The sequence below is a fragment of the Lithobates pipiens genome, unplaced genomic scaffold (assembly GCF_037356315.1).
Source record: "Lithobates pipiens isolate NorthernLeopardFrog02 unplaced genomic scaffold, aLitPip1_a1.2 Scaffold_19, whole genome shotgun sequence".
Lineage (NCBI taxonomy): Eukaryota > Metazoa > Chordata > Amphibia > Anura > Ranidae > Lithobates > Lithobates pipiens.
The window spans coordinates 433,833,021-433,859,585 of NW_027507764.1; the positions used below are offsets into that span (position 1 = coordinate 433,833,021).

Genomic DNA, 26,565 nt, shown 5'->3' on the forward strand with positions numbered 1-26,565 from the left:
ACCTGACTGTATGTAGACATGGTTACACTTATTTATGACAAAAATGCTCATCAATGCGTATATGTATGTATATATATATATATATATATATATATATATATATATATATATATTGTGGTAGTACGGAATCTCCAATCCTGGGACCGGGTTTTGGGAACAGCCAGCAGTCTGGCTGGATGATTGCACAGGTGGGTCTTGGGCTTAAAACAAAGCCAACACTATGGTTCTGGGCTCCACCCTCCCGAGGAGTCCAGGCATGTAAGGGAGAAGAAGTGTGCATGTCTGCACAGGTCGGTCTGTCAGAGCAGACAGAGGGTCCAAGCTTGTGGGCTGAAAAAGAAGCTAGTAAAGAGTGCTGAGGTACTGGGTGTACAGGAACTCTGTTAAAGAGCCAAGAGGGCTGCAGCAGAAGTCTGAGCAGCAGTGCTGCTAAAGAGAGCCAGGTGGCTTGGTATTTTTGGTTCTACGTACATTATTGCTGTGGAAAGCTGAAACCCCTGTGTGGGCAACTATTTTGTTATCGGACTTTTCTTTCTTTAATAAAAGTGGGCCTACAAGCCCTTAAAACGGCATATCTGGCGTGGACTCAGCTCACTGGTAAGCTCTACCTTTAAGCTAAAATAACCCCCAAATATTACAATATATATATATATATATATATATATATATATATATATATATATATACATACATATCTTGGAGATGTGTTTGGGGTAATTATCATGTTGGAATACTGCCCCACGCCCCAGTCTCCAAAGGGAGGGGATCATGCTCCGCTTCCGTATGTCACAGTACATGTTGGCATTCATGGTTCCCTCAATGAACTGTAGCTCCCCAGTGCTGGCAGCACTCATGCACCTGCAGACCATGATACTCCCACCACCATGCTTGTCTGTAGCCAAGACACACTTGTCTTTGTACTCCTCTCCTGTTTTCCGCCACACATGCTTGACACCATCTGAACCAAATAAGTTTATCTTGATCTCAGTTCCAGTAATCCATGTCCTTAGTCTGCTTGTGTTCAGCAAACTGTTTGCAGGCTTTCTTGTGCATCATCTTTAGAAGAGGCTTCTTTCTGGGATGACAGCCATGCAGACCAATTTGATTTAGTGTGTGGCGTATACTGACAGGCTGACTCCCCACCTCTTCAACCTCTGCAGCATTGCTGGCAGCAATCATACATCTATTCCCCAAAGACAACCTCTGGATATGAAGCTAAGCATGTGCACTCAACTTCTTTGGTCGACCATGGCGAGGCCTGTTCTGAGGGGAACCTAACCTGTTAAACCACTGTATGGTCTTGGCCACCATGCTGCAGATCAGTTTCAGGGTCTTGGCAATCTTCTTATAGCCTATGCCAACTTTATGTAGAGCAACAATTCTTTTTTTCAGAGAGTTCTTTGCCATGAGGAGCCAGGTTGAACTTCCAGTGACCAGTATAAGAGAGTGAGAGCGATAACACCAAAATTTAACACACCTGCTCCCCATTCACACCTGAGACCTTGTAACACTAAGAAGTCACATAACACTGGGGAGGGAAAATGTCTAATTGGGCCCAATTTGGACATTTTCACTTAGGGGTTTACTCACTTTTCTTGCCAGCGGTTTAGACAATAATGGCCGTGTGTTGAGTTATTTTGAGTGGACAGAAAATTTACACTGTTATACAAGCTGTACACTCACTACTTTGCATTGTAGTAAAGTGTAATTTTTTCAGTGTTATCACATGAAAAGATATAAAATCAAATATTTACAAAAATGTGAGGGGTGTACTCATTTTTGTGTTTGATTAATAATTTTTTTTTAAATCGCTTAATCGACTAATTTCGATTAATTATAATGCACATACAGATCCAACTACTTTTAGCTGATCTCCTTGCATTGAAACTCTGCATTAGTAAGTGGTAAATGTGGTGTACACTATATAAAATCCCTCGACACTTGTAAGTTTCCACAATCCATGACTTAACTTCACAGTTCACACAAATACGTTTTAAATTCAAACTGTAGCACTGACATAGCGTAAAAATCACGCTCACCTCATGGCATGGACCCCTGTGCAAACGGGTGGTCATGCAAGCGGGTATCAAAAGGGTTAACACTGACCATAAACTTCTCTCACGTCTCCTTAGAGCAGTGATGGCGAACCTTGGCACCCCAGATGTTTTGGAACTACATTTCCCATGATGCACAACTACACTGCAGAGTGCAGGAGCATCATGGGAAATGTAGTTTCAAAACATCTGAGGTGCCAAGGTTCGCCATCACTGCCTTAGAGCTACAGGCATATCATTGAAATATCCCTGCTCCAAGCCAAGGACGTTTGGTGTACGGCGGGCGGGAAACGGTTAAAGTGTATAGCCAAAATGTTTCTTCAGCTTTAGATACAGTGGGGGGGGGGGGGGTTAAAACCCCTCTCAGTTCACTATCTATGTCCCTCTTAGACTTTTATTTTATTTATTATTTATTACAGGTACTTATATAGTGCCATCATTTTATGCAGTACTTTACATATTTATTATACATTTACATCAGTCCTTTCCATCAAACAACATACAATCTGTGGTCCCTAACTCACATTCATACATACACATACTAGGGTCAATTTAGATAGGAGCCAATTAACCTACCAGCATGTTTTTGGAGTGTGGAAAGAAACCTGAGTACCTGGAGGAAACCCACGTAGGCACAGAGGGAACAAGCAAACTCCAGGCAGGTTGTGCTGTGGTTGGTTGTTCAAACCAATGACCCTAGTGTTGGTAGGCAGAACTTTTGTTACCAGAACAGGTTTCCCTTTTGGACAATCCACCCTCCTTTGTTCTGGGTTTCCTGTCTTTCTAAGTGATATTGGTGGTCGCCAGTGTTGGTCATCTTACTTTAAAAACGTAATTCGTTAAGTTACAAATTACTTCTCCCAAAAAGTAATTGCGTTAGTAACTTGGTTACTACATTGGAAAAGTAATTAGTTACTCAGCAAAGTAACTGTGACTTTTTTTTTATATTCTATAGACAAAAGACGTGAATGTCGCCGCCTCCATTGGCGAGATTGACACCTCGCGAGCCCCGTCGCCTGGTATGGATTTAAAGGGGAACCCCTACACTGAAAAAATGCCCAGGGTTGTCGGGAAGAGGCCCTTTTCCTCATCAACATGGGGACAAGGTGCTTTGGGGTGGGGGGCCGCACCCCCCCATGTTGAGGGCACGCGCCCTGGTAAGGTTCAGGAGGGGGGGCGCTCGCTTGTCCCCACCCCCTTTCCTGACTGGCCAGGCTGCGTGCTCGGATAAGGGTCTGCTATGGACTTTGGGGAGATTTGGGCTCGCTCTGTGCAATTCCATTCCACAGAGCAGATAAGTATAAACCTATTTGTTTTATAATCACTTTCACTTTTTTGCAGAAAAGCACTATGACAAAAGTCATATTGTAAAAGCAGGAATATCTACTGTATGTGATAGTAGTAACTAATATGTTATTTGATTCCTCAAACAGACAGTGGTTATTTCATGCACCTCAGCACCAGCACACTGAATACAGGAGATACAGGACTATTGGAAAGTCGACTTTTTTACCCAAAGAGAGGATTTCAGTGCTTGGAATTCTTCTACTTCCACAATGGTGATGTATCTGATCGCCTGAACATCTGGATCAGAGAATACACAGATGCCTTTCCAAACGGCACACTGACATTTGTCACCACAGTCGACGGTGAGAGACATTACTTCTTACCTAAAACACATTTTATTATGTCAAGGGGGCGTAAATAGGTACTAATGTGACAATATCCTAAAATAGTTTGTTTTTCCTTGCATGCTTGAAATATTATATACTGTATGGTCTAACAATAAACCCCAGTGGTACTTTACTGACTCTGATCATCAAGAGTAGAGAGCCATCGAATATTTAAAATGGTTATAAAGCCTAAACATTTTTACCTTAATGCATTCCCCGCATTAAGAGAAAAAAATGTTTTGGTAGTAATATCCCCCCTTGCCCCCCTTATACTTACCTGAGCTCATATTCAATCCAGCCCTGTGCCCATCTGCAGTGGCTCTCTCCCCTCACTTCCTGGCCTCACAGGCTTTCCTGCAGCAGCAGAAGCCATTGGCTGCTTTCAATCAAAGCCAATGACTAGGAAACGGGGAGCAGTGCCAAGCTGCATTGTCTGTGTGTATACACAGGCAGTATGGCTTGGAAGCAAGTCTGCAAGACTGCCCTTTATAGTAAGAGGCTTGCTAGGGGTGCACAAACAGGGCTCGCTCTGTGCAATTCCATTCCACAGAGCAGATAAGTATAAACCTATTTGTTTTATAATCACTAATTTTTTTGCAGATAAGTACCTTGACAAAGTCATATTGTAAAAGCAGGAATATCTACTGTATGTGATGTGTAGTAGCCCATGGCACCAGACCCAGGGATTATAGCAATCATATCAGATTTCCCCATGCAGTAGATTTGGAGTTGTTTGCATAGACACCATAAGCATAAAGGTCATACAATCTTATAGAAAATCAGTTGGTTCGGTGAATAAGGAATGTACATTGTAGTGGCCATACTGTATGCATTATTTTTAACTGTTAGACTGGGTTCACACCTATGTGATTTGGGTGTGGGTTTCCCTGCATCGAATTCGCATGACAGGAGATTGTGACTGGCTGTCTATGGAGCCGGTTCACATATCTCTGTTGCGGCTGCAGAGCTGCTTGCACAGGATTGCTGTGAGTCTTTGGCCCCGTTTCAGGGCCGAATTCAGGCAAAAATGCGGCACTGATTCGCATCCATCAGAGGTGTGAACCCAGCCTAAATAAAGAAATGGAAATGATGACTTTTCAGGCTAAGTCTGTAGATGGTCAAGCAAACAGAATGATGATTTTCCAATTCCGATCCAGTCACATCCAGGATAACTAACATTGTAGGCCAGGGCTGCTCAACCTTTTGAAAAATAAGGGCCACTTAAGTGATTTAGTAACTGGTCACTGGCCGCAAGAAAATGACATGGAAGAGAATTTATATCAATTTTTTTATTTTGAATAGCTTAATGAGCATTTTTCTCCTGCAGCCACTGAATGCCAGTGGGAGGGAGAGGAGGAGAAGCTGGCATTCAATGGTTGCAGAAGGAAAATGGAGAGGATCAGTATATATTACATATATACACACACACACACACACATACACACAGATATGCCACCCCGCCAACCCTCCTGTCCAAGTGTAATGCCGCGTACACACAACCGTTTTTCCCGTCAGAATAAACTCTGATGGTTTTTCTGACAGTTTTTCTGACGGAGTTCCAACGGAGTTCCGCTGAAACGGACTTACGTACACACGATCACACCAAAGTCCGATCGTTTAGAACACGGTGACATACAACATATACGATGAGACTAAAAAAAGGAAGTCAAATAGCAAGTAGTCAATAGCTGCCCTTGTGTCGTTTTTGGTCTGTCAGAACAGCATACAGATGAGCGTTTTTTCCGATAGAAATTGATTCAGTCGGAAAGATTTAAAACATGTTCTATTTCTAGGTTTCTAGGTCGAAAGAAAAAGTCTGCTGAAGCCTACACTTGATTGGAATATCCGATGGAATGATTCTGTCAGACTTTTTCTGCCGGAAAGTCCGACCGTGTGTACGCGGCATAAAAGTGTAAAGCGGAATGAGGCAGGGAGGCCGTAAGGGTCCCCTGAAGCAAAGGGCAGAGTCACCATTGAGACCCCTGATGCTACATCAGTGGTTGGGAGGGGTGTGGAAAAAACACATCTCAACTATAGGGTTTTACCGCCCCTCAAACCACAAATGCAAACAAGCCTTTACTGTCCTGAGCTTCATATAAGGCTGTTTTCACACTGATGCACTGCGGGTACAGCACAGTACTCCTGCAGCTTACCTGCGGGCTAGCTTTGCTTTGCCACAGACTTGCAAGTATGGTGCATTTTGTGAAAGTGCACCAAAACTCCTGCATTCAGGAGTTTTGATGTGCTTTCAGAAAGTGCACCAGACAGGATATTCTAGAAGTCTATGGCTCAGTGCAGCTAACTCACAGGAAAGCCGCAGGAGCACTGCGCTGCACCTGCAGATCAGTGTGAAAGCAGCCAAAAAAAACTTTTTATAAAAGTGCCTATATGCCTATTGCAAATGTGCAGTGTATATGATGTTTAATACACTGTCCTTTTCCAGCTTCTGCAGGCATTACTCTCCAGGCTGCTAGAAAGGCCCCAGCTGAAGTGCACTTTGTAGCCAGTGCTACAGAGGAAGCATCGGCTTTTTCATCTGCTTTTTCAGCTCCTGCTCCCTCAGCAACTGCTGGCTGTAATTCCATGCACTCTGATGCTCTGGGATAGCGGGTTGGCCATCCCTTGATCATGGCGTGGGCATCCCAGAGCATGAGGTTGCAGACCAATTTAGAGGTCTCCACAGGCCACATGTGACCATGGGTTAAGCACACCTGTTCTAGGCCAATAAATTGGTAGTTATAAAAATGTACCCCTATTTAACATACTAAGAACACAAGGTTGAGCCTGGACCTTCATTATGGCAAATAGTACAATAAAAATGACTAATTTCTTTAGCACATTAATTCACTCAACTTTGCTTCAACCATGTCTAATGCAATTCATGATTTTCTTTTCTGTGGTTTATAAACAAAAAACTGTACATAATAAAATATAAATTCTTTCTATTCATGTGATTTTCCAGCTCAGCCTGCAAACTATTGGCAGCTGTACCATGTGTCTCTAGTCGTAAGCACAAAGTTCCGTGTTGTCTTTCAAGGAGTAAAAGGAAGTGGAAGCTCCACTGGAGGTTTTTCGATTGACGATATTAATTTATCCGAAGCTAAATGCCCACATTTTATTTGGCACATCCACAACTTTGAAAACCAGATCAATAATGTAACTCTTAGACTTTACAGTCCTCCCTTTTATTCCAACGATGGGTATGCTTTCCAGGTGCAGCTTAGAGCTACGGCCTCTCCTGATAAGTTCCATGACCTGGGAATATATTTTCATCTTATTTCTGGAGAGAATGACAACAAATTGCAGTGGCCATGCTCCCTAAGACAGGCATCCATGGTACTGATGGATCAAAATCCAGATATTCGGAAGCGTATGAACAATCTAAGGAGCATTACCACAGATCCCTACCAACTAACAGGTAAGTAACAATAAGTTTAAAATAAAAATAAAAATCTGTGTTTACAAATCACGTGTTTGCAATGTATGTTTTTATTATTAATTCATATTTTTCCTTATTTTTTAAAGTGCATTTCATGTGATGAGTTTGTAAAGATATCAAAACCACTATGCTTTAGACAAGTAAATAAAACATATATTGGCTGTAATGAAATCAGAACACAGGTTATCTTTTTTTTTTTCTGTTTTTTAGATAATGGATTTTTTTGGGATAAACCTGAGACAGTAGGAACCAATGCTTCCTTCTCTAATGGAACACAGTTTTTCCGTGGACCTGGATTTGGAACATCAGCATATATCACACATGACCGGGTACATAGCAGAGATTTTCTAAAAGGGGGTGATGCATTCCTTCTTATAACAGTAGAAGGTAAGTGACATTGTGCAACATTAAGTGGGTATTCATATAACAAAACAAAAAAAAATATGAAAATATCAAGGCAGATGGGATAAGCACATATGTATTTGTTCTACTCCTCCAACAACAAGGTGACCTGGTTTTCATGCTCATTTGAAGTCTTCTTGGAGATGAGGACACAGGAGACTTGTTATCAAATTGTATATTTAACATCCAACATGATGGAAGGCTCCAACCACCATATTCAGCAAAATGTTACACACAATGACCTGTTTCAGAACCACCTTGACTTTTCCACAAGATGATAAGTTTAGATATAATGTGGACCATAATGCCGCATAGACACGTCCGAACTTTCCTTTAGAATAAACTCTGACGGTCTTTCCGACGGAGTTCCGACCAAACAGCCTACACACGATCACACCAAAGTCCGTTTGTTTCTAACGTGATGACGTACTATGGGACTAGAAAAGGAAGTTCAATAGACAGTGGCCAATAGCTGCCCTTGAGTCGTATTTGGTCCGTCCGAATAGCATACAGGCGAACGGTTTTCCCGATAGAAATTGATTCCATCGGAAAGATTTAAAACATGTTCTATTTCTAGGTCCGTCAGAATTTTTTAAGAAAAAGTCAGATGAAGCCCACACACGGAATATCTGTTGAAATGATTCAGACGGAAAGTCTGGTCGTCTGTACGCGGCATTAACTTATCCTATGGGCAAGGAAAATCTGGTGCCTTAAGCCTCACCCAAAAATGAGCAATATTCAAATCTTTTCCCTTGTTATGCTGCATTTTTTTTTTTTTTATCAATTACTGTTATACAGTGTGCAGCAAAAATTATTGCAAAAATTTGAGATGGGGGGACCAGTGGGTCTATATAACCACATTTGTTGCTGCACCTATTTAACCATTAAGAACCAGAACAAGTTTTATATTTTAGCTATGGGCCTTCTGACTCCGTAATAACTATGGAATTACCTGAAGTAGAACTATAGGCAAAACTTTTTTCATTTTGGATAGAGGACACCCCTGTCAGTTTTCTTGCCATTTGTGTCCCATTGCGGAGATTTCTCTTCACTGCCTGTCCCATAGCCAAACAGGAAGTGAGGGAAAATCCCTCTAAATAAAGGGAATTCATGGGGAACCCCAGATCACCAGAACTAGATGTTCTAATACCTCTCCACTCTATCCAAAACTAAAAAAATCAACATGTTGCCTTTAGTTATACTTTAACATAACAAATACAAATATAGTTGTTAATTTCAGGGTAAAGAATGTTTTCTTTTGGCAAAAGTTGTACTTTTTTCTTTACAATCTCTGCACAAAAGTGATGTAAGATGTCTTTTTAATGCATCACTACAAAAAAAAAAAAAAAAAAAGCAGTGAAAATAGATACTTAAATGTGAGTGGTTAACCACTTGCCGACCGCCTCACGCCGATGTACGTCATCAGAATGGCACGGGCAGGCATAAGCACATATATGTACGTCCTTTGCCTCCCGCGGGTCGGGGGCCCGATCGGGCCCCCGCCCGGTGCCTGCGGCGGTCGGTTTTCGTTCGGGAGCGATCCCGGACGAGGGGACGGCCATTCATTCATGGCCACCCCCTCGCGATCGCTCCCGACGAATGGAAATCCCCGGTGACATCACTTCCTCTCCTGTAATGTAAACACAGGAGAGGAAGTGATGTATTCTCTCCTCCGTGTCGGTATTTTTCGTTCCGACACGGAGGAGAGCGGATCAGTGAGTTGCACCAACACATCCCACACACAGTAGAACATGCCAGGCACACTCACACCCCCCCTTTACCCCCCGATCACCCCCCCAATTACCCCTGCCCCCCAGTCACAGTGACACCAATGTCATTTTTTTTTTTTTTTTTTTTTTTTTTGCATTGGTGTCATTTGTGACTGTAATAACTGTTAGGGCAGTTAGGGTTAGCCCCCTTTAGTTCTAATGTACCCCCCTAACCCCCCCAATAAAGGTTTAACCCCGTGATCACCCCCCGTCGCCAGTGTCACTAAGGCTGGGTTCACATTGCAGCGGTTTATGAGAACGAATGTGATTCGCACCGCACTGCAGTGCAAATCACATCCGATCTCTGTGCGATTCGAGTTCAGCCATTCGCCGCACCCGCCGCACCCGCCACACCCGCCGCACCCGCCGCAAATTCGCACGGGACCCTTTTTTTGGCCCGCAGCAGAATCGGATCGCATGGGTGTTCACACCATGCGATCCGAGTTTGCAGATCGCACTGCGATATGCGAACTGATCTGGGGGTGTCAGTAACATTTCACTGACACTCCCAGCAGTTCGCATAGGGCAGTGTGAACTGCCGCCGGGAGGCATGCGATGCGGGAACCCGCCGCGGATTCGCGGCGTTTCCGCATCGCTCCAGTGTGAACCCAGCCTAATAAGCGATCATTTTTCTGATCGCCGTATTAGTGTCACAGGTGACGCTAGTTAGGCAGGTAGGTATTTAGGTTCGCCGCAGCTTTTTATAGCGCTAGGGACCCCCATATACTACCGCATAAAGCCCCCTGATTGCCCCCTAGTTAACCCTTTCACCAGTGATCACCATATAACTGTTACAGGTGACGCTGGTTGGTTAGTTATTTTTTTATAGTTTCAGGGCACCCGCCATTTATTACCTAATAAAGGTTTAACCCCCTGATCACCCGGCAGGTGTCATTTGTGACTAATAACTGTTAGGGCAGTTAGGGTTAGCCCCCTTTAGTTCTAAGGTACCCCCCTAACCCCCCCAATAAAGGTTTAACCCCGTGATCACCCCCCGTCGCCAGTGTCACTAAGGCTGGGTTCACATTGCAGCGGTTTATGAGAACGGATGTGATTCGCACCGCACTGCAGTGCAAATCACATCCGATCTCTGTGCGATTCGAGTTCAGCTATACAGATAGTATGGCTGAATTCGTGTCGCACCCGCCGCAAACTCGCACGGGACCCTTTTTTTGGTCCGCAGCAGAATCGGATCGCATGGGTGTTCACACCATGCGATCCAAGTTTGCAGATCGCACTGCGATATGCGAACTGATCTGGGGGTGTCATTAACATTTCACTGACACTCCCAGCAGTTCGCATAGGGCAGTGTGAACTGCCGCCGGGAGGCATGCGATGCGGGAACCCGCCGCGCATTCGTGGCGTTCCCGCATCGCTCCAGTGTGAACCCAGCCTAATAAGCGATCGTTTTTCTGATCGCTGTATTAGTGTCACAGGTGACGCTAGTTAGGCAGGTAGGTATTTAGGTTCGCCGCAGCTTTTTATAGCGCCAGGGACCCCCATATACTACCGCATAAAGCCCCCTGATTGCCCCCTAGTTAACCCTTTCACCAGTGATCACCATATAACTGTTACAGGTGACGCTGGTTGGTTAGTTATTTTTTTATAGTTTCAGGGCACCCGCCATTTATTACCTAGTCTCACTAGTGTACCCCTAAATTTAGGGGTGTCTACTTTCTAAAATGGGGTCATTTGGGGGGGGGGGGTTTGTGCCATCTTGGCATTTTATGGCCTTCAAAACTGTAACGCCCTTAGAAAGCCTGAAGGCGGTGCTTGGTTTTTGGGGCCCCGTACGCGGCTAGGCTCCCAAAAAGTCCCACATATGTGGTATCCCCGTACTCAGGAGAAGCAGCAGAATTTATTTTGGGGTGTCATTTCACATATGCCCATGGCATGCGTGAGCAATATATCATTTAGTGACAACTTTGTGAAAAAAAAAAAAAGTTTGTAATTTTCCCGCAACTTGTGGCAAAATATAAAATATTCCATGGACTCAACATGCCTCTCAGCAAATAGCTTGGGGTGTCTACTTTCTAAAATGGGGTCATTTGTGGGGGTTTTGTGCCATCTTGGCATTTTATGGCCTTCAAAACTGTAATAGGTAGTGAGAAGTGAACTCAAAAAATTACGCCCTTAGAAAGCCTGAAGGCGGTGCTTGGTTTTCGGGGCCCCGTACGCGGCTAGGCTCCCAAAAAGTCCCACATATGTGGTATCCCCGTACTCAGGAGAAGCAGCAGAATTTATTTTGGGGTGTCATTTCACATATGCCCATGGCATGCATGAGCAATATATCATTTAGTGACAACTTTGTGAAAAAAAAAAAAAAAAAAAAAAAGTTTGTAATTTTCCCGCAACTTGTGGCAAAATATAAAATATTCCATGGACTCAACATGCCTCTCAGCAAATAGCTTGGGGTGTCTACTTTCTAAAATGGGGTCATTTGTGGGGGTTTTGTGCCATCTTGGCATTTTATGGCCTTCAAAACTGTAATAGGTAGTGAGGCGTGAAATCAAAAATTGACGCCCTTAGAAAGCCTGAAGGCGGTGCTTGGTTTTCGGGGCCCTGTACGCGGCTAGGCTCCCAAAAAGTCCCACATATGTGGTATCCCCGTACTCAGGAGAAGCAGCAGAATTTATTTTGGGGTGTCATTTCACATACGCCCATAGCATGTGTGAGCAATATATCATTTAGTGACAACTTTGTGTAAAAAAAAAAAAAAAATTTTTTTTTTGTCATTATTCAATCGCTTGAGGCAAAAAAATAAAATATTCAATGGGCTCAACATGCCTCTTATCAATTTCCTTAGGGGGTCTACTTTCCAAAATGGGGTCATTTGGGGGGGTTTTGTACTGCCCTGTCATTTTAGCACCTCAAGAAATGAGATAGGCAGTCGTAAACTAAAAGCTGCGTAAATTCCAGAAAACGTACCTTAGTTTGTAGATGTGACAACTTTTGCGCAAACCAATAAATATACAATTATTGACTTTTTTTTTACCAAAGACATGTGGCTGAATACATTTTGTCCTAAATGTATGACTAAAATTGAGTTTATTGGATTTTTCTAATAACAAAAAGTAGAAAATATCATTTTTTTTCAAAATTTGCGGTCTTTTTACGTTTATATCGCAAAAAATAAAAATCGCAGAGGCAATCAAATACCATCAAAAGAAAGCTCTATTTGTGGGAAGAAAAGGACGCAAATTTTGTTTGGGTACAACATTGCATGACCGCGCAATTACCAGTTAAAGCAGCGCAGTGCCAAAGTGTAAAAAGACCTCTGGTCATTTACCAGCAAAATGGTCCGGTCTGAAAGTGGTTAAACAAGAAATAATTGTGCCACAAAATTGGCTTAAATAGGTAAAAATTTTATTAAAAAAGTTTAAACAATTTTATTTGTCAGATTATTAAAAAAAAAGTATAGATTTAAAAAAATAAAATAAAAATGATACTCATCTAAGTGGATGCAGGATCAATCCGATGCGGCATCTGTCCCCCGCCAGCTCTGCAATGAGAACTGAGCGATCAAACACCGCTCATCGCTCAGTTCTCCCCTCCACTCTGAGCAGAGAGCCATGAATGTCAGTCACTGGCTCTCTGCTTTGCCCTCCACAGCTCACTGGAGAGCTGTGCTGTTTTGGGGGTAGGAGCAGCTGGCTCAGCCTCTCAGTGGATCACAGAGAGGCTGAGACAGCTGCTGGTCCAGGCTTCTGGGTGCATCCCGACCATATGGTTGGGATTTTTTCATAGCCTGCACCGGCTCTGTGATGTTAACCAACAGCAAGCCACAGGAGTGCAGAAGTAAGTGTAATTCTGTGACCTACAAAAGAAGTATAGCCAACATCGCTTTGACTATACTTCTCCTTTAACCACTTTAAGACCGGACCATTTTGCTGGCTTAAGACCAGACCACTTTTTGCGAATTGGCACTGCGTTGCTCTAACTGACAATTGCGCGATGTGGCTCTCAAACAAAATTGATGTCCTTTTTTCCCCGTAAATAGCGCTTTCTTTTGGTGGTATTTGATCACCCCTGCGGTTTTAATTTTTTGCGCTATAAACAAAAATTGAGCGACAATTTTGAAAAAATGCATTATGTTTTACTTTTTGTTATAATAAATATCCCCAAAAAATATATAAAAAAACATTTTTTTCCCTCAGTTTAGGCCGATACGTATTCTTCTACATATTTTTGGTAAAAAAAAAATTGCAATAAGCGATTATTGATTGGTTTGCGCAAAAGTTATAGCGTTTACAAAATAGGGGATAGTTTTATGGAATTTTTATTAATAATTTTTTTTTACTATTAATGGCAGAGATCAGCGATTTTTATTGTGACTGTGACATTATGATGGACACATCAGACATTTTTGACACATTTTTAGGACCATTGTCATTTATACAGCAATCAGTGCTATACAAATGCATTGATTGCTGTGTAAATGACACTGGCAGTGAAGGGGTTAACCAGGGGTGGCAGTGTCGGGGTTAAGTGTTCCTAGGGGCGTGTTACTAACTGTGGGGGGCTGGGCTTTGTGTTAGTGAACCTGATCTTTGCTCCAATCACATGGAGCAGAGATCAGTATCACTTGTTGCTAGGCAGAACAGCGAGATGCTGTTTACAACGGCATCTCCCCGTTCAGCCTCCCCGTGAGACGATCGCAGGTATCCCCGCATCTATCGAGTCCGCGGGACCCGCGACTGGACTCACAGGGGTCCTGACCAACACACGAGTGTGGTGGCGTGCACGCGATGGCAGGGCCGCATATAGAAATGGACGTACCTGTACGCCAATATGGCTGCCCGTGCCATTCTGCCGACTTACATCGGCGTGCGCCGGTCGGGAAGTGGTAAAAGAAGAAGTGCGGCATTATAAAAAATAAAAAAAACAAACACACAGACTTACCTATGTTCCGCAGCATCGGTTCAATACTGTCTCTGTCCCCTGACGGCTCTAAGCCAGAGAACTGAGTGATCACATGGCCGGCGATAGCTCAGTTCTTAGTCTTCAGTGAGCAGAGAGTTGGTGACTGTTTGTCTGCCCCTTCGGCCCTCACTGGAGCGCCAGGCTGTGAAGGGTGCGGGAGCGGCTAGGTCAATCTCTCAGTGCTGCGCTGAGAGGCTGCGCCAGATGATTGTAAGGCATCTGGGTGGATCCCAACATTATTGCTGGGACCCCTTCAGAGTTTGGAGCAAGTCTGTGATATTAGTTGGCAGCACACTTTAGCTGATTCTGGGTCACAGGAGAGCACAAGTAAGTGCACTCCTGTGACCTACATGAGAAGTATGGCCAAACAAGTTTTGGCCATAATTCTTTTTTAAATCATGCCTAAATATACTTCTGCTTTATGAGTTACATTGTGTACAAATAAAGGAACATCAGTGCTGGACTTAGATGTAGATTGTGCTGTAGGTGAATTATGGGTCACAAAGCACCCAATACAATGAAAACTAGGTCAAAGGACCTCTTTATGTTTGCACACAGTAAAAATCATCTATAGCATTTATATTTTTTACCATAGAACTCTTTAACAAGATCAGTGTCACTTACTGTAAGTGTTTAAATAAATGTAAGTACTTAAATGGATTTACAGGTAAAACTTTACAGTAATAAAATAGTTTATAGTCAGAATGCCTTAGAATCCCTCTCAGATTTTTATGGAATTATTGCCACTAGAGTTATGTCCCCTCTCCCTAGCCTGGTGTCATTGGTCAGTGGGAACTGATTGTAAGGGAAAACCTCCCAAGCCGGCCCACAGACCAAAATAAAACCCTGACAGAACTTCAAACCCTCTCCCTATCTAAAACTAGAAAACAAAAGTTTTTCCTGCATTTACACTTTACAATTAAACAGATATAGACATCTATATAACATACTTCATTGAGCATTTAGGCAGAGAAATCTAAAGCTGCTGCCTTTTAAAAATGCTTCCTTGGTTTTGAAAATAAAAATAACCATTATAGTTTTTTTTTTCATCAAACAGAGGGAACAGGAAGGGGAGGTGTTCAAGCAGTCTTACAGGATGGAGAGCATTGGAATGTCCTCACCAGCTGTATGATGTTCATTCATAGTCTAGGGCAGGGATATGGAATTAGCGGACCTCCAGCTGTTGCAGAACTACAAGTCCCATGAGGCATAGCAAGACTCTGACAGCCACAAGCATGACACCCAGAGGCAGAGGCATGATGGGACTTAGTAGTTTTGCAACAGCTGGAGGTCCGCTAATTGCATATCTCTGGTCTAGGGAAATGGTGAATAAAGCCTCAAATTCATAGGCTCTTATGAGGAGTATCATACAAGAAAAAGTAAAACATGCTCCATGCATTGCAATCATCATAGCATGCAGTTATTGTATAAAAATGTGTTTATCCCAAACTAAAAAGAAGACTACAACATAAACAAAAATAAATTCTAATAAGGAATAAATACAAAAAATACAAAATGTTTATTAAAGCACAAAATATTTAAAACAGGATGGATACCCCCAGACCAAAAAATACCACTTTGTATGTAGTGCTACCCCCACAGGAGCCGCTTGGTTCACTGTTCTTCTGCCTCAACTTTGAGAAGAACCTCAGCCTCGCTTGCATACCAGGTTAAACAAGGATGGCTGCAGGGGGCACTGTGGTGGGGGGCTGTGATTGCTGGGGGTGCTGTGGTGTGGTGGGACAATGTGGTGTAGGGGGGCTGCACTCTGGGGGGGGGGGGCTGATCATTGCAGTGTGGTCCCCTTTGTGTTGCAGTGCCCCTTTGCAGGGCTCAGTGGGTGTCCTGTCTCCAGCCACCCCCCCAGGCAAGGGTTTACATAACCTTTTATGAAATTTTTTTTTCTACCAGATGTAACTTATTTAAATACAACTCAGCCAATACCTCCGTCTACTACTACTAGACCAACCACAACAGGAACAGGAACAGGAACAACACCTACCACAATAACAACAGGAACAGGAACAACCACCACCACCACAAGAGCCCCAGGAATAACCACCACCACCACCACAAGAGCCCCAGGAATAACCACCACCACCACAAGAGCCCCAGGAACAACCACCACCACCACAAGAGCCCCAGGAACAACCACCACCACCACAAGAGCCCCAGGAACAACCACCACAAGAGCCCCAGGAATAACCACCACCACCACAAGAGCCCCAGGAATAACCACCACCACAAGAGCACCAGGATCAGTCACCACCACCACAACACTGAAACCAGATAGTGCTTGTGCAAATTATATCTGTCAGAATGATGGCGTCTGTACTACTGAGGATAACAAGCCAGTCTGCAGGTAAAACTGAGCTAAGAAATATGCTGAATGTCAATTAAATTCCCTAGTGTCTACCCACAAGATCTCTTTAACAGTATTATTGGCTCACAGTTGGATTTCACATGTCATGGAAGGGACTGATGGTAGCATTAGGGATTAGGGGGGAATTCTGCTGGGGATATCTTGAAATTGAAGCCCCTAAAAGTAGACAGCAACTACTTAGGTTGTCATCACCTATAAAAATGGAATCAAAGCTGATTAAAGTGGTATTAAAGGTTTGACTTTTAAAAAAACATGTCATAATTACCTGTTCTGTACAGTGGGTTTGCACAGATCAGCCCCAATCCTCTTCTTCTCAGGGTCCCTCGCTGGCGCTCCTGGCTCCTCTCCCTTGACCAGTGCCCCCAATAGCATGCCACTTGCTATGGCCGCTCTGTTGAGTGCTCCCTTCCAAGCCCTGCTCCATGCATCTGTAAGACACATAGAGCTGCAGCTCGGCCCCGGGACAGCCAAGGCTCTTGTGCACATCACTATATCAAGAGGGAACTCAGGCAAGTATTGGGGGGAGGGGGGCTGTGAGGGGTGCAGCACACAGAAGGTTTTTTTTATCTTCTTGCATAGAATGCATGAAGGTAAAAAACCTTCAGCCTTTACAACCACTTTACTTCTATTTGTAAAGCAGTGAAGGTTACTTTCACCAGTCATTCTCTGGATATAAATCAATCACTGTTATTTAAAACTCATGGACCTGCAGAGAATGTTTGCTGAATGTCCGATTCACTGTTTTATAAACATGCCTATGAGTATTGTGGACCCTTTAAGGGCAAAACAGCAATGGTTTGAAATGTAGGTACTCATGACTTGTATATCTGTTTAACCAGCAGGTGTCTGTAAGATTCGCTTTTCCAGGAACAGGTACCTATGCTGGGGTGATGTTAATCTATGTTCACCACTGGGAGCTAATGTGTCTAACCATCTAACCACTCAAACGTCCTGCTCCAACTCCTCCCACTCTCTTAAAGCTTTTAAATCAGAAATGCCATAATTAAAAAAAAAAAGCAATACACAGAATTTAAAGTATTATTAACCCCAAAACCAAAGAATTATATATTGCAGCTTACCGATCATTAGATGTGGTGGCTGCATTCATTTTTTTTGTTTTGGCTCATCCCCCTCTGTTTTCACCTGGAGATTCAGCCAGTTACATACCTGCACCCATTTAACTTCAAAAATAAAATTATAAATAACAGGTCACTCGTTACCTGGTTACATACCTGCTCCCATTTTACTTCAAAACTTCAAAAATAAAATTATAAATTACAGGTCACTCGGGTGTTTAGGTAAAGTTTTGGTGTGTTATGAACTCCACCAAGTTCTACTCTGCAGTTCACGAGTGTGGGAGTTGTTTTCTAGGCTTCCAAATGTTTGTGGCTGTGTGGAAAAGACTTGTACTATAGCTTTGTCTGAAGAATCTTCTTGAGAAAATCCTTGAGCCTTCTGAATCCAATGTGTTAAGCAGCAAGGGCTTACATGTAATCGCTATGGGGTGGGGTCCTATCCAGGCCAGATGCTTCCAAAAGTACCAGGACACTGCAGGCTCTCCTGGATACTGCAGAAACATTTCTTGAGGCTGCACACAGGGTTTAAGTGTTATCATTGCCATTATGTTTCAGCAGTGCAGACGGGCTGTTAACAGGCCATCATTTATCCATCACACAAATATCCTCCTCCAACTATCTCCTAAAGCAGAAATACCCTAACATTTTCTTAAAATGTTAATACACAGAAATTAACAAATACACATGAGCATACACATGTGTACAATCTTAGGTGTCTCTGACAACACTAGTCTCGATTAGCAATCAGTAAATAATCAGCATATGGTAGTTTCCAATCACGGGTTCAGTATGACAGCTATGACATAGTGATTACATGTAGGTGTCGCAGAACTTTGTTCTGTGTGTGCTTGCTGTGAGAAGTAGTTTTAAAAAAAGGCAGTACAGAGTTTAAAAAATAAAGTTTAAAAAGGAAAATGTAAGAAAAATAAAAAATTTAAAAATGTTGTCCATCCGTCAGCTTGTAATAAAAAAAACTGAACAAGGGTATTAATTAAAACAGAGTAGCAAAAAAAAAAAGAAAAAAGAAAAAAATTCTTGTATTTCTAAAGGGGCAGTGTTACTAAATTTAAACACATAGAAAAAAATTCCCCTGTAAAGAAATAGGAAAATGTTATACTTACCTGATGGTAATTTTCCTTTCCTGATGCAAAGCATGACAGCATATAAGTATGGGTAGGCTCTGCCTCCTACCTTATTCCGGGACCAGTTATACTATATAAGTAAGTCTCCTCCCTGCAGGCCACGTTCTTTTAACTTAGTATCACTGCGAAGCCCTTTCGAGAGGGACCTATATGCTGTCATGCTTTGCATCAGGAAAGGATAATTAACATCAAATAAGTAAAGTTTTCCTCTTTCCTGACACAGCCTGACAGCATATACATATGCGATGCACCAACTCACCAGACAACAAGAGTGGGAAATACTGATGGGTTTAAGTCGAGAATTAGCTCTATCCCCACTAACCTTTGGAGTTCTGGATGCGCAATCCATCTGGAAAGGTGGTGTCTGCCTTCAATTGATGGATTTGTCCTAGTCATCTAAGCCCCTTGACTAACTTGAACCTCACCACTGCAATTGTCTTTAATGGACAGTAATTGTCTTCAGATCCCGTTATCCCTAAAGAGCCTATCGTTTGTTCCTTGAAGAAGGGCCAATTCTACGTCTCTCTTCAACCTTGAATCTATTTTCAATGTTTGTAATACATATCCAAACTAAAGTGTTTGGAGTAAGAAGGATGATGTTCTAGCCCAGATGCAAAGATGCAGACCTCTGTATAGTGCTGAGGAAGAGACTAGAACCACTTTGCCTGATAATTTCAGCAACAGGGCAGTTTATGGTTTGATACTTGGATATCTAAGATCCTTCTATACCTATTAGCCAGGTCTTTTGGAATTGGTTTGCCAAGATATGCAACAGTTACTGGTTCCCAGAGAGTGAGGAGACAACTGATCCTCAGCTATCCTTTAATGCTGTCTCTAGGCTTACTTGTATACTATTCAATCCTTACAGTATGGAACATAAGGATTCCATCCTTTAAATTCTGTAGGGTTTCCCCTGCTCTAATTTACTTGAAGTTTGGAGTAGGCGCCCTGACCTCCATAAGATTTCAAACACTAAATGTGAGACCTCCATGTGAGCCTTCACTTCTTGGTCCCCAGCTTCTAGATATAACTTGTCTGGCTTTGGAAGATACTGTTGGCCACGGTGTATGAGGTGTTGAATCTCAGAAAGGAGAATAGGAGGTTCTCGGATCTGAGACTGTACCCACGGATGTCAAGGCTTGCAATGGCACGCAGAGGTCAGCAATGGCACCATTCATGTTTTTTTTGTTTTTTTTTTATGAACTGTTTTAATGGGTCATGAGTACCAGCGTATCAAACCATTGCTGATTTCGGTGTCTAAATGCCCACTACACTCAGTATTGATTAGGTTTTCTGTTGCCAGCATTAGGGTAGCACAAATAACAATTCTACCACCTATTAAACAACTGTAGGTAACATAGGTGTGTGCAACCTATTGCATTAGGGCCCCAAAGCTCAAACACATTTGAATGCCACCTGCTGTCACAGGGAGGAGGCTCTCGTGGTGGGAGGCAGTTGAGTAGGAGCATATTGCGTTAAACCCTAAATATGGGTGTAATGTGTTCCTAAAGTTGAACCTAGCCTTTAATATAATGAGGGCATTTATACTGGCAACTGGCACCCCAAACCATGCACCCGGTGCGCCCCCTGGATAATGCAAATTTGGTAATTTGGACATCGGGTACACCTATGTTAGGTAACTTCATATACCACTCATGAAACACCTTTGGGTAACTTCATATCATCCAGTTCCATGTTGAGCTGTCAGCAGCGGCTTCAGTGTGTCAGTGTGTGCAGAAAAGGCAGCCAACAACAGAAGCCCCATAATAAGTCTATGGGTGTTGTCACTTTCCAGACATTTCCCAGCTGTTGTCGGCTGTCTCCTGCACAGAGCTTCAGCCACTGGAGACCAGAACGGAGCGGCTTCAGAAAAGGTATGTATGTATAGGTATAGACTATAGGTTAATCTTAGATTGTGGATGCAAGTCAATTTAGAGATTTTAGTTTTAGGGTGAACTTCCACTTTAATGTTTGGGCTTTTACATACACAACATTGTAGTTGTAGACTACATCACATTATCAATACAGGAAATGCATGGTTATTATTATAAAAACCTTAAAAATTCAATTGAACTTTGATTTAAAAGAGATGTGTTTAAGGGGAAATAAATTGCTAACTTATGTGGCTGCAGCATCAATCTAATGCTGCATCTGTCCCCATCAATTCTAAGACTGAGAACTGAGCGATCAAAGACCACTAATCACTCAATTCTCAGCATGTATTTAAAGTAGAATTCCAGAAAAAAACTGTATGTTCCTAAAAATGTAGTGCCCCCACTCCTAACACCTATTCTGACTAACCTGTGCCAGAAAGATGTATACACTTAACTATTGTCAGCCTGCTCTAGTCCAGTCATGTGCTCTCCATGTCAGCCAGCACCAGCTGCAGGGGAGAGGAGAGAGCACTGTGACAATGGCTGGTTATGTCTGGGAGCGTTAGATCACACAAAAGCTTTAATTGCCCATCCATTGTTAGTTGCTCTCCCCTATTCCTTGCAGCAGGTGCTGGCTCACAGAGGGGAGCTGGATCACATGGCCTAAAAACCTGAAAGAGGATATAATCCTCCTTTTATATAAAATAATAGGTTAGCAATACATTTATAATTTAGTTACAATTTATAACCAAACGACACAGATAAAATGACCTACATTTGTTACCTGCACTTCAAATATATAACACTTTCCACATTTTCTCCACTTAGGTGTAAAGTTACGAAAGACTGGTGGTATGTGGGAGACAGATGTGAAACCAAAGTTTCTAGCCAAGACACAATGGTGATTGCCGTGTCATCTTCCGTCACCATATTTGTCGTCATGTTAGGAGTCACACTTGTCACTACGTACTTCTTGAAGATGAAGCACAAAAAACAACTTGCTGGGTCTGAAGATTTAGTAAGTGCAAACTGTTTGTCATGTCAAATATTTGCTCCAAAATTTGTATGTATATATTGGCACATATATATATATACCCCTAAAGGCCACATTCATGGAAGTGCGGAATGCCAACCCAACGCATTTCAACATTAAATGTCTTCCTCAGGAGGTATTGCAAAAAAGGGTAATTTTAAATTTGTAACAGAGGCCAATCCAGATATAGAACACCCCAGGTACTCAGCAACAGCACCAAGGGGAGAGGGAGAGAGGGAGAGAGAAAGAGAGAGAGAGAGAGAGAGAGAGAGAAAATTAAAAAGGTACAAGTTGCCATGTTCTATAGCTGGATTGGCATCTGGTACAAGTTTTAAATTAACCTTTGTGCAATACCCCTTAAGGAAGACATTTAATGGTGAAATGCATTTGGGATGTCATCCCACACTTCCATGAATGTGGCCTTTAGGGGTATATATGTGCAAATGTATCTATTCATGTGACCCATGTATATGAGGGACTTACATTTTATTATATGTATCAGTTTTTAAGCATGATGTATAAATAAACTTTTTACATTTTATTGTAATTTTCTTCTGGTGCCATTAAAATCCCATCCATTAATTTATCTGGTATTGCTATGACTGTATGGATGTGGCATCATTAGAAAAGGATACAGACATTTGACATAGTTGTGTTGAATGTTTCATATTATAGGTGACTACCAATGTAGTCAACCTGCAAATATAACAATCACCACCTGATATCATGGATTATGATTTAGTCCATCTGGTTTACTATTCCTAAGCTCTCCCTGTACTGCCATTTCTATGTAGTGAATGCCTCTATATCCTGGTGTTAGGCAGCCCAGGGACAATTTTGGGGAGATAAACATCCCACCCTTCACATCCACTAACGTTGATGCAATTAACTTAAAGACCAGACCTTTTTTTGTTTACATGTAAGGGGTTCTAAGTAATTTTCCAGCAAAAATACTATGTCACACTGTATTTGGGCAGTGGTCTTTTAAATGCAATTCTTTTGGAAATAAAAAAAATAAAAAACACAAAAATTAGCCCAATTTTCTCTATAATGTGGAAGGTGATATTGCACTGAGTAAATAGATACCGAACAGCACTTTTGGGCTAAAATTAGTGCCTATAAAGTGCCTGAAAACCCCTCCCCTGAAGCCCCATGTACACTCCCAATTAGGCGGTCACCAAGTGCTCATTCCTAGCATCTGGCAGATGATGGGAATGGAAATTTGTCACTCTAGTTCCATTTTACACCTACAGACATGTTTGATCAAAAATGTATTTGATCCTTTTGTGTATAGGAATGTCTCTCATCTCCATATGCTCACATCCAGGGTGATGCATCCCCTCTACACTCCTGATGACCAACATGCAGGTTGCCATATCCTGCGTTGGGTCTGCTACTTGTAGGTTTGCAGATGGGCAGTGGCTAGAAAGCAATCCAGTATCTGGCACAGAGGAAATATCTGTAGTACTGTCAGACAAAGTAATCTCGGCCATACAGTACAAGTGTAGTTGCAGCTGGATGGGAGCTGCACTTTAGGTACTCCATAATTTTCAATTTGACCACCACTGCTCTAAACTGCTCACAATAATCTCTCTGGGAAAACCTCTATATTTCGAGCATGTACTATTATTACTTCCATGGTAAGGGTGCCCATCTGTAATGTTCCAATGAGCCCAACTGGTCAGTTTCTGCTGCACTCTACTTGTTTTCTCATTGAACTGTTCACAAGTTTAATTATATTCTAACCTAGCTCAAAACTTGTCTTTCAGAAAATTTCCTTGTGAGCGTCTTCCACGATGGAACATCAAGTATATGATCACTCTCATGGCATCAGTGAAGAACCAACATTATTGAACTTCAAGCAAATATAAAAAGCTTACCACACAAATATATAGTATCATTAATTCCCAAGAAAATCGCAGCAAAGAATATACTTTATTGACAGCGCTAAAAAGTAAAATGAGACGGTCAGAAAGTAAAAGTCAAAGTGAAAGAACTCCATGCACAGCGACGCTCCCAATGGTAATACACTTACCAAAAATATGAATGGATATAGGCACATCAAATATTCAATGGCTCCTGGATATTCTCAGCAATAAACCTTCAATTAGGCCTCTCTCCCACCAGCACAATACGTTATAATTTCACATATGGAAAAGATCAGAAACACAATCCATAGTGCAAACTGATTTTAATGAACAAACTTGTGCGCACTCTTTAAAAACATACGTACACAATAAAAGGTTCTTATATCACCAGCAAGGCTCAGTCTTGTCTCACCACAGTCCAGATCTCAATGGTAACAGTCTCGGTATCTGCAGTCGGTCCCGGGAAGACAAGCTCTCCTGCTGTGATGATGTAAAGCTGCACGGTCACGCCCATTGGGCAGGAGAGCTTGTCTTCCCAGGACCTGCTGCAGATACTGAGACCGTTTGTTAACGTTGAGATCCAGACTTTGGTGAGACAAGACTGAGCCTTGCTGGTGATATGATATGCAATATAAGAACCTTTTATTGTGTACGTATGCTTTTAAAGAGTGCGCACAAGTTTGTTCATTAAAATCAGTTTGCACTATGGCTTGTGTTTCTGATCTTTTCCATATGTGAAATGATAACGTATTGTGCTGGTGGGAGAGAGGCCTAATTGAAGGTTTATTGCCGAGAATATCCAGGAGCCATTGAATATTTGATGTGCCTATATCCATTCATATTTTTGGTAAGTGTATTACCATTGGGAGCGTCGTTGTGCACGGAGTTCTTTCACACTGCCAGCCTGGTGAATGTCTTGGAGATGGACTTCTTTCCTTTCTTATGAACATTAGTTGAAGCACCCTTTCCACAATTCAAGATTCAGCACACCGGTCAAACTTATGAACTTGTTTGACTTTTACTTTTTGACCGTCTCATTTTACTTTTTAGCGCTGTCAATATAGTATATTCTTTGCTGTGATTTTCTTGGGAATTAATGATACTATATATGTGTGGTATGCGATTTTTTTGTTATGATAGCAGCTTAAAACATAACATCTTCTTTAGAGCGCTGGGATCAGTGATATCTACTAAAAATATTTATCAGTAATACTTGTATTAAATATAAAAAGCTAATAGTCTAGTTATGTATTCATTAATCATAAAAAAAATGTTTTTTTTTTTAAGTAAAATTTCCATAAAGAAATATGGAACCTGCCATTGCTGCTTTAGGGTCCATGTACATTGGCTTAAAAATGTCGCTTCTACAGGAGTTTTATGTTTTGCCTGTAGAAGTAGCTCAATGTTATCCTATGTGTTTATGCACATTAAGACATTTAGAGGCAAACACTATAGTAAAATGGAAAGCGATACTAGTAGTGAGATAATAGCTGCACGCCCCAATTAATCATAAATTGGAAAGGTTCGCCCATGGGGTTTTAAATTGCAGCAAGAAATTCAAAAATTTATTGAAAACGTATAAATGTTTAGAAAAAAAAATTGTTACATAAAAGAAGCCTAGATTTGCATTATAAAAATGAGCTCTGTGAATGAGGCTATTGCATGTACATCATAATACAGGCATTGGGTATACGCGAGAAAAACATAGCATGAGTATATTTAATCATACTGACACGTTTCAACCTTAAGAGGTCTTCTTCTGGGGGGAAAGAGCAAAAGACTGGAGAAAGATACATTGTAAAAGTAAAATCATTTAGAAGCCAACAATGTCAAAAAACGGTATATATTAATATTGACAGATTATAATTGTTCAAATATGTTTACCAAGAATGGCTGAGAAACAGCTTCCCGATTACTGTGCCTAAAAGCTGCTGAAGGACCCGACCAACATGGCAAGCATTCCCGTCCCAACATGGCCATGTGCTTTGTCAAAGTCCTTTGACAAAGCGCATGCGCTCTAAACACACAAGTCATGACAACAGAACAGTGGACGATTACACAGCTGACTTCAGGACACCTTCCCCCTTCATCTCCGGCACAACAGTGGTGTTACAGAAGGCGCATAGGCACGCTGAGAATATCGACCCTGCTAGGCTTGGCTGTTCCATCTGTGGCCGTTTACATCACAAAGATTGCCTATCAATCCTGCTGACCACCATCCATCTGTGGCATCCACCTGGAACTGGCAGGTTTTGCCAGCAGCCAGTACGCTCCTCCCCTCAGGGAACGGAATTCTCTCCCCTCCATTTGTTTGGATGGTAAATGATGTTCAAACAATCTCCAAGCAAGGAGATTGTTTCCCCTTATCCACTCTGAGGTTACTGGTAACGTTCACTACCATTTATGTTAAACTTTGACTGTTTAACCATTTTTATTCACTTGGAATAAACAGCACCGTTTATGCATACAGTACTATGTTGGAATTTATTTGATCATTCTTTCAGAGCACTGCATTTTGTGTTTTTTTCCTCGACTGTCACACCTCTTGCTTTAAATACTTTAGGTTACCAATCCACATTCAGGAAGCCGATAAGGATTTCTGATGACTTTTCTGATCTGCATACTTGTTCTAGGCTAGCGATTAAAATAAAAATCAAATAGCTTATTCAGGAGGTCAGCAATCGATTTCCCCATAATTCCTTCAAATACTGCTACTATAAACCAAGGACTACAAATTTGACTAAGGACCCAGTCTGATATATATGTTGTGGTACACAGTAAAACATGTATTTTTCACACATCCTTGCAAAGACTCATGCTGCATAACATGAAGCACAAGTCATGTGTTGTGGTGTACTGCATTAAAAAAAAAGCCTATGTGCATGTTTGTCAATTGCCACACATTGGGAGCCTTTACATAATTAATGGG

The 26,565-nt window shown here is 42.0% G+C and overlaps 1 protein-coding gene across 1 annotated transcript in view; it reads left to right on the forward strand.

Moving 5' to 3' along the window:
- Positions 1-23,719, forward strand: part of MEP1B (meprin A subunit beta) — a 79,088-nt gene extending 55,369 nt beyond the window's left edge. Inside the window, exons 10-15 of the mRNA XM_077492620.1 lie at positions 3,488-3,703; positions 6,690-7,145; positions 7,377-7,553; positions 16,172-16,622; positions 21,564-21,753; positions 23,538-23,719. Of these exons, the coding sequence (XP_077348746.1) occupies positions 3,488-3,703; positions 6,690-7,145; positions 7,377-7,553; positions 16,172-16,622; positions 21,564-21,753; positions 23,538-23,552 (1,505 nt within the window). The 3' untranslated portion in view covers positions 23,553-23,719. The remainder of the gene's footprint in view (positions 1-3,487; positions 3,704-6,689; positions 7,146-7,376; positions 7,554-16,171; positions 16,623-21,563; positions 21,754-23,537) is intronic.
- Positions 23,720-26,565: the final 2,846 nt, after the last annotated feature.